Source organism: Epinephelus moara, chromosome 15 (genome assembly GCF_006386435.1).
Source record: "Epinephelus moara isolate mb chromosome 15, YSFRI_EMoa_1.0, whole genome shotgun sequence".
NCBI lineage: Eukaryota > Metazoa > Chordata > Actinopteri > Perciformes > Serranidae > Epinephelus > Epinephelus moara.
In genome coordinates, this window is record NC_065520.1 from 16,436,676 (window position 1) to 16,448,345 (window position 11,670).

The 11,670-nt window shown below is 43.8% G+C and overlaps 1 protein-coding gene across 7 annotated transcripts in view; it reads left to right on the forward strand.

Annotated features, from left to right (window-relative positions):
* LOC126401758 (inositol polyphosphate-4-phosphatase type I A-like) overlaps positions 1 to 11,670 on the forward strand; it is a 78,845-nt gene that overhangs the window by 26,456 nt on the left and 40,719 nt on the right. For all 7 annotated transcript variants that reach the window (XM_050063234.1, XM_050063238.1, XM_050063239.1 and 4 more), the window contains exons 3-7: positions 7,865 to 8,103; positions 9,354 to 9,398; positions 9,497 to 9,615; positions 10,132 to 10,248; positions 10,418 to 10,497. In XM_050063234.1, coding sequence (XP_049919191.1) covers positions 7,998 to 8,103; positions 9,354 to 9,398; positions 9,497 to 9,615; positions 10,132 to 10,248; positions 10,418 to 10,497 — 467 coding nt within the window. In that variant the 5' untranslated portion in view covers positions 7,865 to 7,997. The remainder of the gene's footprint in view (positions 1 to 7,864; positions 8,104 to 9,353; positions 9,399 to 9,496; positions 9,616 to 10,131; positions 10,249 to 10,417; positions 10,498 to 11,670) is intronic.

Consider the following 11,670-nt stretch of genomic DNA (forward strand, 5'->3'; position numbering starts at 1 on the left):
GTGTGTGTGTGTGTGTGTGTGTGTTTATATGTGGGGGTGGGTTTTCAATATGTATGTAGTATTTTTGTTTGTTTTATTCTGTGAAGCACTTTGTGCTGCATTTTTAATGTATGAAAAGTGCTATACAAATGAAGTTTGATTGATTTAAGTAAAAGTACTGTAAAAAGTGTTGTAGTCTACGACTATATATGATATCATTAGATGATTCTGACTCATCCATTAATGTAGTAGCAGGATTTTACTGTTGTAGTTGGTTGTGGTGGAGCTCTTTTTGAACTGTTAATTAATGATTCATTTCATTGGGTATATCTGCTGATTATTTTCTCCATTAATTGATGGATTGTTTGGTTTGTCAACATTCTGGAAACAGAGAGAGATAGCAAAACACTTACCCGGAGCCCAAAGTGACACCCTCATAATATTTGTTTTGTTCAGCCAACAGTTCAAACCTCAACATAAAAATGAATTATGAAACAATAATAAGCAAAAGCAGCAAAAAAAAAGACTAATAATAAAAATCTCCACATTTGTGAAGCTGGAACCATGAAATGTTTTTTACGGTGGCCCTGAAGTGCAAATTACAACAACAAATCAGAAAACACAACAACAAATCAAAAAACACAACAACAAATTACTAAACACAACAACAAAACAGAAAACACAACAACAAATTACTAAACACAACAACAAAACTGAAAACACAACAACAAAACAGAAACGACAACGACATGAACCAAACCAGAAAAGGTAGGTACCCTCGGGCGACATGAATCGTCACTGATTGGACTGGTCCGTCCTTTGATCCGGAAGGACATGGTTTGCATGTTTTCAAAATATGAGCGCCGCCAGTAACAATGCACGTGCTGCTATTAAAGAATATTTTGATGCAGGACATGGATATGACATGATACTGGATATGCTGTCGACAATTCACAACATAAACATGCGTCTGCGTACGCTGAAGGGTACCTACCTTTTCCGGTTTGGTTAATGTCATTGTTGTTTCTGTTTTGTTGTTGTGTTTTCTGTTTTGTTGTTGTGTTTTCTGATTTGTTGTTGTGTTTTCTGTTTTGCTGTTGTGCTTTCTGTTTTGTTGTTGTGCTTTCTGTTTTGTTGTTGTGTTCAGTAATTTGGCGTTTTGTTTTCTGTTTTGTTGTGTTTTTTGGTTTGTTGTGTTTTCTGATTTGCCGTTGTGATTTGCACTTCAGGGCCACCGTAGGCTTGCCATGGCAAGAAAGACGAGAGTCGGCCTTCAATGTCCACGTTCGTATCCTTAAAAAAAGTCGTGTTTAAACCGGGCTCATAATTACAGTTAAAGGGACGGGACGGGCTCGGACAGAGTATGCACGGGCTCGGGTGGGGTCGGGATGGATTTTCTTGGGCCTGATCTAAGCTCTGGCACTTGTAGAAGCCATTGTTTCTAGCAAAGATGATGGAGAACATCCTCGGCACAGACTGACGCGCATATACTGCCCCCCCAAAGTTGTATAAAAAAAAACAGGTCCTGACATATCTTTTGCGTGTTGGCATCAACTTGGTGCCGAAGTATCGGTTCTCATGACAACCCAAGAGCAGACACATACACACACACAAGCAATCAGAGACAGATAATAGATTAGCTTAGCTCTACATAATGATTCAATGAATATGAAATTAACAGAAATATTCAATAAATTAAAATATTGTGTTAAAGGTAACGCATATTTGTTGTTTGGCATGTGCAATGGACCATTTTTATGCCAACTGACAACTGTTTCAGACCTGTGGGAAACACTGGTGTTGTGGTTTCAGGTGTTGACAGCTAATGCGTGTGTTTGCTCCGTTCAAAGGAAGAGTGAAGTATTTTCAACACTTCCTGTAAATGCATCTGACATTCAGAGCAAAAGCATGGATGTATGATTATGTTTAAAAAGAGTAATACAGCATGTTATTGGCATACCAGATAAAGTTTTGTGAATGTGCAACGCTTCGTGCTGCACTTGGACTTATTTTTAGGGCTGTGTGGGTTTGTATAGATTTGACTGACGTCTCCCAGACTCAACATGAATAACTACTGTACATAACTAACCATAATAAACACCTGGTGCAGTGTGCAGTGCCTCTGAAACTTTCCAACCGCCCACTCCTGTTATTTTGAAGGTCAGAGGTTTGTATGAGAAGTTTTATGGTTCCCTTGACTGAGATTAATAATCTGAATTTGTGTTTTTGTTTATCTGCTTTCCATTCTTTTAGTAGGATAACGCTCTTTAAAAGGGGAACAATATACCTGTGACATTTAGTAAAAAGACAGTCGAAGCAACTGTCTGCAGGTTTTGGCACAAGGTATTTTAGCAGGAACTTACTGCTGCTTATGCATCAACATTAGAGGAACCAGAGCCGCGATGACAGAGAGCTGTACTCTTTGATCCGCACTGTGTGATCATGTGATTCATAAATCTGTAGTGAGACGGAGCGGGAGCCGCAGTGACACTGTCTTTTGATCTGCTTACTCTCACAACAACTAAAGGATCAGGCACAACTGTCGCTTGTAGCCCTATGCTGTTGAGCAAAATAACCGTTTTTAGAAGCACCAAATGAGACTCCAGATATCCATCCATCTGTTTTCATCCACTTATCCAAGGCCGGGTCACGGGGGCAGCAGGCGTAGCACAGTACTCCAGACCTCCAGTGGTGTGGTGGTTAGCACTGTCGCCTCACAGCAAGAGGGTTCCCGGTTCGATCCCGGGTGTGCGGAGTTTGCATGTTCTCCCCGTGTCAGCATGGGTTCTCTCCGGGCACTCCGGCTTCCTCCCACAGTCCAGTCTGTCTCTAGTCCTATCAGTGGCGAAGCAGCGCCATGAATTAAAAACCAAAGTGTGTAACTGTCTCATGTTTACTGTAAAACACTGCCTGGTAAACATGCTTATTAAGGGCTCTTGTTACTGGTGACTCAGCTCGACAGAGATGCTTCGCACAGCTCGAAAATCAGCTGTCTTACAGCCTTTTAACCGATTAGACAGAGCTGGAGGACACACACTCACACACGCACACAAACACTGTAAACATTCTTGATATTCGTCTCTTCAGTGCAACATATCTGGTTTTTTTTTTAGCAGGAGAGATTAGAGTCACACCGGCAGGTTCAAGGAACGGTCACACTGAAGACTTCCTTTTCATCCCTTTAACTTCAGCGTCTCCTCTTACCTATTCCTTTTCCTTATTTGAATCTTAAACTCTAAACCCTTAAAATGTCATACCTTCTTCCTCCTTTTTATTTACTCGCGAGTGTCTTGGCTCATCAGCACAACACTCAGGCAGCTCCGCTAAAAGGCCCTACAGGCTGATGACTGAGTGTTTGTGGAGCGTCTGTGGTGCCTCCAACCCCGCTGTCAAAGCTCATGTTGTTACATGAATATTGAAGAAGTGCACAAACACCTCCTTCCAGAGATGTGGCAGATATGTCGCCTGCTCGAGAAGCTGTATTGCGTCTTGCCTTGCGTTTTTTTTTCTCTTCTTTCCCCTGTGTATTTACATGTCAGTCTTTTCCAAACCTCGACTGTTGGTGTGTCTTTTGATGCGACTCCAGCACTTTGCAGAGAAAAAGACCCAAGGCGAAGTCTGTGATAGGAAGGAGATCTTTGGGTGTAACAAAGTTGTGTTGTGAGTGTTTGAGCTTGAGTTTAAGCCCTGTGTTGAGTGTGTGTGAGACGAATAAATATGATCTAGGAAGTCCAGTTAAAGGAGCAGATTAAGCCGCGTCTTTTACCTGCGCTGGGTGTTACTCTGTGCCAACTTTCAACGACGTGGAGGCAGGTTGCGCCTGATGTTGCGAAGTGACTGTAACTAGTATCATAGCCTACTTACCCGAAATCCCAAGCAACCTGCCGCCGCGCTCTTGAAAGCGGGCACAGGAAAGGCACAAGTGCAAGCACCCAGTGCCTGACCACATCCATGTTGAGTCCCTTGAAGATGCTGACCATGAAATCACAACTTCAAATCCAGCTGGGAACGTTGTGGGATCTCCTCACTTTGCCCCAGTTTCCCGCCAGCTCTCTATTTTGCACTATCCACTTTTCAAAGGCGTGAAAAGCCCCCAAAATACTTGAAATAGAAATAGACCTCTTGTGGAAGGAGTTTGCCATTTTAAATGTCATGGATTGGACATAAAGACAAATGTAAACCTGCAGGAACAAGCACATAAATCAAGCGGAGTCTTCTCCATCCAGAGAGGACTGCAGGTCGTACTCCAAATGTTTGCAGCGACACATGTAGGGCACATGTATCTGAGCTGACCGAAGTGGGGCAAATCAAGCAGCACATATCAGGAAGTAGGCCACCAACTAGTAACCCAGAACCACAATTAAAATGAGATCACTCTATCGGCTGATATAGGAGTCCAGTGTCTAACAGTTCAATCTCAGGAAAACCGATTACACGTTTACAGGAACCTGAAGGTATGCTGCTGTTTAATACAAAAGAAAAACACTTAATCTGTGCTACGTTCTTGCACAACAGCTCTGACATGAGGTGTATACAACTTTGACCTGCACCTGAATCACTGACACACATTTTTCAACAATAAATAGAGCACAAATCTACCAAAATAGCCTACAGAGATCGTCCAACTAGACCACAGCCAGCTACTGTCCCCTGCGCTCGCTGCGTTGCTGCAAATAGGCTAATTGCTCTTTAACAAAATGGGACAGCGGGAACGAAAGCAGAGAGAGTGGGACGGTTGCTCGTCCACAGGCTAAAGCCTTCAGGGGGAAGAATCCCAAAAGATTCGGCTGGAGGTGAGAAAAAATCAGGAGGAAATAGAGCGTTAGATTTGGGGAGCACAAAATGATAGAACTCCCAAAACTAGACAGGGAAGAGGATGCAGAGGAGACAGATGGATATAAAGAGAGAGAAGGGCAAAGGGAATGAGGAGGAAGTGAAGAAGAAATGCAAAAAATTTGGAGCACCTAAGGAGAAACCTACAGTTTCTTAGCAACATCATCATATGGTGAGCATAAATAGGCACATGAAATGCAAATTTTAGAGTTTTTAAGTGGGCTGACACACACAGATGCAAATCAACATACTGCTGAAGGAAGAAACTGTTGTTGTTTTGTCATGTATCCACAGAAACATACTGTACATGTATCTATGTGCAAATATTAACCAAAACACGTGCTGGCGTTGGGAGCACTCAGGGATGAAGGGGGCTGACAGATGATGCTCAGTCGCATGATGACACACACGTGTATCTCTTAACAGTCTATAAATGTATATATATAGCCATACATGCCCTTCTGCTCTTTATTGTATAGGCTGTGAGACTAATAGATTTCACATCTTCCTTTTTGTACAATGTAGAGTCACCAATGAACCTGCATGTCTTTGGACTGTAGGAGGAAGCTGGAGTAGGTTAGTCGAATATGCTACCACTGCACCGCCACGCTGAGAATTCTGCTGCCTGTTTAATTGTGTCCGACAGTGCACAAATATTTAGTGATACAATGAGATTCTGATATTTCAGTCACAGCCCAGATTTGGCCAGCACAAACCCCTTGTAGTGCCGGATGTCACAGCAGCAACAGAAAGTTTGCTGCGCTGGGATTTGTGCTGGCTGTATTTAGGTTGCTGCAACCACTGACTAGGGGACAAACTCTGGAGCTGCTGCACGCTCTCCTCCCAGCGAGGTAGTCTGTAACGGCAGGGAGTGAGATGGAGGACATGCTGTGAAACATTAGCTGCATAAGGCCTCATTTACACCCCAAGCAATGCATTTGCGTAGCGCTTGCGAACGATCGCTGTTTACTCGCGTTTCCATTTTGGTGAGCATGTTAACAGGTAAGAGCGTTCACACCGTATCCGTTCTACGTGGTGGTCGAGTCACGTTGCTTTCGCAAGCAAGCTCGAAAGTAGAAGAGACGCCGATTTTCTGCGCGAGTCGCGAGCGAATGGTCGCTGTAGTGACACTAACTACGAGACGAATGGGCTTTTTGTGCTAAGGCTAGTAATACAAAGCAGACAAAGACTACTTACCCATTTGTAGTGCTAAATATTAATTCTCCAAGCGTTGGAATAATCATTGGCGCGCAAACCTGTCCAACCTGGGCTTTGGGTCCAAACTCACTTCTTCATCTTTGGGGTTTATTGGAGATTTGCAAACACGGTGCACTACCGCCACTAACTCTTCAGGTGTGGTTTGTATTTTGACGGGACAGCAGCGGCCGCTGCGCGTCGAGTCTGTTCAGTTTTGGTGTGAATACACGTGTGCTGCCGCTACGCTTTGCGACCTCTTTGCGAACGCATCGCTTGCGTTGTAAATGAGGCATCAACGTGGACATGAAGCTGCAGCTGTGAGCTCTTGGCTGCGGTTAGCAGAAGGCAAAAGTATTAGCAACATTTCCTCGCCATCTCTGAAACACTTCGCCGATATTGATGTGTTTTATTTAGAGATACCATGTTTTCCTTTCAGATACTGATTCCAATACCGGACTTTGCATATCAACCGATAATAAGTACCAATCTGATATCATTTAAAAGAGGAAAATAACCATTAACAGCTGTTGTTTGTTTTTTTTGGCTAGTATTAAAATTGTCAATGCTTTTGCCCCCCTCAAAACTGAAGCCTTGCAAACTGTACCTATTGCTTTTTTACTTACAGGACTTTCCAGTACAAAAATATAGCCAAATTGTTGACATTTTCTATAGCTAATAATACACTATTTTACTGTAAAGTAATTCTTATTGGCCAAAAACAGTAGTTGCCACTGGCTGCACATTGCAACTTATTGTGTATTAGAGCGGCAACAAAGAACGGCAGTCCTGAAAAACTGCTGTTTTATTCAGGTGTTAAACTACTTTGAGGTTTACTGATAAATTACATGGTATGGGATCAATGCATAGACATGTGTACTTGCTATTGTCAGACTCTCTTTTAGACTCTGTTTGATAAGTCCATCTTCTATGGGTTGCTTTGCAGTGTAGGCAGCTGAACTTAAAAGAGCACAGCTTAAAACTGAAGCTTTATTGATTCTTGTTGGTGAAATCAGATTGGTGTAGCAGCAGAAGCAATAAGGTCAAACAGAGGTCTGAATATGGAATAAGATATAAAATCAGTGAAAGTAGTTGGAGGGGGTCTCACAGTGTGAACATATGCTGCAGACTGCGTAGGTGGCAAATGTGAGTAAAGATGGGGCGACTTGACCTTGTGAGTTGCAGTTGGTCCTTAGAGAGATACTTGGGTTGTTTTTCTCTCTTGCCAGGTTTGTATAAGGTCTCACTTTCTGTACTTTGTTCCTGATTTCTGTTCTCCTCATGCTTTCCTCTCTCGCATGTCCACATGGCACATTAGCATCAACCACTACATGAATTCACTGGAATTCATACCTGTGGTCAAAGCTTGGTTTTTGTGCTATTGTTTTAAATCAAGGCACTCTTTCTCTTCTCTTTTTTAAATTGTCCATTTTGTGTCACAAATGCCCATGAACGAGGCCTTTCACTTATTTGAGTGCTCGAGCATGTGAATTAGGCCTCTGATCAACTGTTCATTTCTCAACCCCAGGACCCAAACTGAACAAACTGCTGCTGTTGGAAAAACAAAACTCATCGAGAGTTCCTTTTATGCTGCATTCATGGACCTGCAAAAAACTGATCAGGCTTCTGTGTGAGCACAGAAGAGGAACCCCTGTATCTCTGCCTGTTTAATTTCACTTTATAAATTTAAAATACAGAGGGGCTAAGCATATGTTACTCTAAAAGAAACCATCTGAAAACCATCTTGACTAATTAAAAAAGCATAATTTTCAAGCTCAGATAATGAAAGTTTTATTTCATATGATAATACTAATCTAACCTCCCTTCTTCTCTCCTTCTCTTGTCTGTTTCCATTCAGAGAGGACGAACTGCTTTCTGGAGCAGCCGTGGATCAACGCAGAAAGAGGGGCACCTCACATGGGAGTGTGTGACCGTGTGTGTGAGGGTGTGTGTTCAGGCCTCCTGCCGTCGCCCGCTCTTCCCAGACAGGCATGGCGGGAGTCCGAGAGCGCGGCTCCCGGATACAGAGGCCGTGGTCTGTGTACCGGGCCAGCACGTTCGAGCTGTCCAGCGAGATGATCGGCTTGGCTCTCGCAGGTGAGGGACGGTTGGTCTGATGAAAACAGTTACTGATCTAGTGCCTTCATCATCGACAACTTAATCGAGGCATAAATTTGATCGTGAAAGTGAGATGATCTTTAGATGTCCAAATCCCAAAGAGCTCCAGTTTGTAACACTAAAATAAAAACCTAATTTAATGCAATAGCTGCCCAGTATAAACACAGCCTGCCATTAATGTCAGCCACTTGCAGCACCACTAAAACCAAAATACCACACTGACACACACTCTGCTGGCACAGTGTTAAACTTGTGTGGGCGCCAGCGGCCTCTTCAACCACAGTTGCCCTGAAGCAGATCATAATGAGACCTGAGGGCTGCTCATCATCTGTTAACACATCGCAGTTGAGGTTGCAGTTGGTTGGAGCGTCTGTAGGACTTAAACCTCAGAGGAGAACTCGGTTCAGTCGTGGTGGTCTGGTCTTTATCATCAATATGAATCCTTGCTAAAAGCAGGGGCGTAAATATAGACAGTGCAGGCAGGGCAGTTGCACTGGTGCCCATGGGGTTAGGGGGCCCATAGAGAGAGTTACTCTACATAAACTCTAAATTGTTAGCATGTTAGCCGTTAGCCTAGATACAGCCGGGGCGCATAGTAGCGTCAGACCTGTTAAAACGTAAGTGAACGGGCAACCTTCAAGTGCAAAGTTAGGCCGCGCTTTGGAAAGCAGAGCTAGATGGTAAACAAACATGGCAGCACACCGGTAAGGTAAGACAACATGTTTACATGTCGTTTTCTATATGTTCTCTGACACTTATCCTAACGATATGAGGCGGTCTTTGTGGACAAAAAGCTTGTTTAGTGGACTAACTTTGCACTTGAAGGTTGCCCGTTCACTTACGTTTTAACAGGTCTGACGCTACTATGCGCCCCGGCTGTATTTAGGCTAACGGCTAACATGCTAACTATTATTTTTATGTCACTAGTCACTTGAAACAAATTTAGGACGATAGGAGACAGGTTGAAATAAACCGAAATTTCCCTTTAAGGGTTTACCTCATGAGTCTACCCTGAACAAACATGCCCTAACATTTCTGTCCAAGCAGAATCTGAACTATGATCGAATGCATAAGATCAGATTTTTCAACTTGCAATCAAAATACCATTTAGAGGCCACATTTTGGATGTTATGTTTTACCTAATTGTGTTCCTGTTGTGACTGTTATCCAAGGCTCAGTGTGCTGCAATCATTGATGTCTGATGTTTCTGTGACTCTGTTTGTTTCCAGGAAACAGTCAGGACCCAGATGAGCCTGTGCTTGAGTTCAGCGTCTGTAAGTAACACTTGCATCCAAAACAATCCAGGCTTTTAAGCTGACTATTAGATGGGTTGTTTTTACGCCTCTCAGCTCATTCAGTGTTCCTCCTCCAGCCTGCACAGACCTGCTGACTCCTGCTTTGGACCGAAAACCCAACAGCTTTGTAGCAGTGAGCTGCACGACACCACCGCAGGCCTTCTGGACCAAACACGCCCAGACGGAAGTCATAGAGGTCAGACTCTTTTAAGACTCTCTGACCTTCAAAGTCGCAGTGAAACGAGACCCAAAAATGTCACACTTACAGGTGAACTTTGTGTAATTTGAGAGGGATTTGATTCGATAGTTGGAAAGTGGATGTGGCGGACTGTTTATCTTCACCTCCGCTGCAATCAGGAGGCGGAGGACGAGAGAGATGAATAAATTGAGCTGCAGCCACACACTTGTGGAAAGGATTTTCATGTCCAAACACACCTCCCACCACCTGATTTCCCTCTGCTAGCTTCAACGATCCGTAACCATAAACAAGGTCAAGTGCAGTTTGGGGTCAGCTGGTTGCTTCAAATCACATTAAAGGGAAGCAATTTTTATTCGCTAGCGCCAAATGAGTCATCAGAAGTTAATGACATTACAGGAAAGCATGACAGAAAACATTTTAGACAGAGCAAATAGAACACACAGGGGCAGTGGATATTAATGCAATGTTCTTGAGGTAACGTTGATGTCACTGTGTCACTGCCTTCCTCCACAGGGCACCAGTAACCCCATCTTCCTCAGCAGCATCGCCTTCTTCCAGGAGTCCAACATCAACCAGCAGACGCAGGTGAAGCTGGCCGTCTATGACGTCAAGGACCGCTCGCAGGGCACGGTACGATTTAGTTTAATGGTTTAAAATAGAAAGGATGTTATTCGTCAAGACTCTTTGTCATTCTGAGCCAAAGTGGACAAAGACAAACACTGACTTGTCTGTTCTGTGTAGTCGGCACTAGTTAAGAGATATGAGCTCATCAATAATATCGTCTATCTGTCTCTTTTAGATGTACATGTTGGGCTCAGCACTTTTTCCTGTTAAGGAGTTGTTGCAGGAGAGGAGCCACAGATTACAGCTCGAACTGAGGTAACACACACACCTAACTTCTTATTATTATTCTGAAATGTATCCCATTTTTTCAGCTCCAAGAAATGGCGGTAATGTTCTTTCTGTTCACGTGCCAGTTTTAATAACAGGTCTAGAGGTCGATAAGAAAAGGTGGTTTACATTTGTTCATGGTTCCTGCAGCAGTCTCTTCACAGCCATAGGGAAGAAGCTGTGTTTTAGTCTGTTGGTGCGGGCTCTTATGACTCGGTGCAGCTGGCATACCACACCGTACGTCCATAGGTCAAGACACTCTCCATTGTGCAGTGGTAGAAGCTGCTCAGCAGAGGTGGAGGGAGCTTGCTCCTCCTCAGCGTTCTCAGAAAAAAGAGACGCTGCTGGGCCTTTTTTGATAATGTGGGTGGTGTTCACAGTTCAGCCCAGGTCCTCCGAGATGTGCAGTCCGAGGAACTTGAAGTTCGCGACATGCTCCACCTCTTCCCCATTGATGCTCAGGGCTTAGGGGGCGATCACACAGAAATGAGATGCTAGAGACGCGGACGCTTCAAAGAGGCTTGAAACGCTGGAAGCGCTTATTCAATGTGCACTAGCTACTGGCGTCTGACACTCAAAAAAGTTGAAAATATTTTAACTTTTCAGCGTCTACGCGCGTCTAAAAAGAAGCGTCTACAAAAACGCCCATCTAAAAAGAGGCTTGAACGCCGGTCAGACGCGCCGTATCATAGGAAAACAATGGTTTTACTGGCGTCGCGTTTCTAGCGTTCCATCTCGGTGTGATCGCTCCCTTGGCGCAGTGTGGTCCTTGTCTTGCGGAAATCAATGATGATTTCTTTTGTCTTCCTGGTGTTGAGGTTGAGGTGGTTGTCACTGCACCAGGCCGTTGCTGATCAGTCCCACAACGGTTGTATCATCCGCAAATTTGATGAGGGTGTTGGAGCCATGGATTGCCGACGCAGTCGTGGGTGTACAGCGTGAACAAAACTGGACTCAGGACACAGCCCTGAGGGACACCAATATGATGCGTACTAGTGCTGAAACAATGAGTTGATTAATCAATCATTTGTTAAAGGGAAATTTCGGTTTATTTCAACCTGTCTCCTATCGTCCTAAATTTGTTTCAAGTGACTAGTGACATAAAAATAATAGCTAGCATGTTAGCCGTTAGCCTAGATACATGAGATCGCTGCTTGTTCT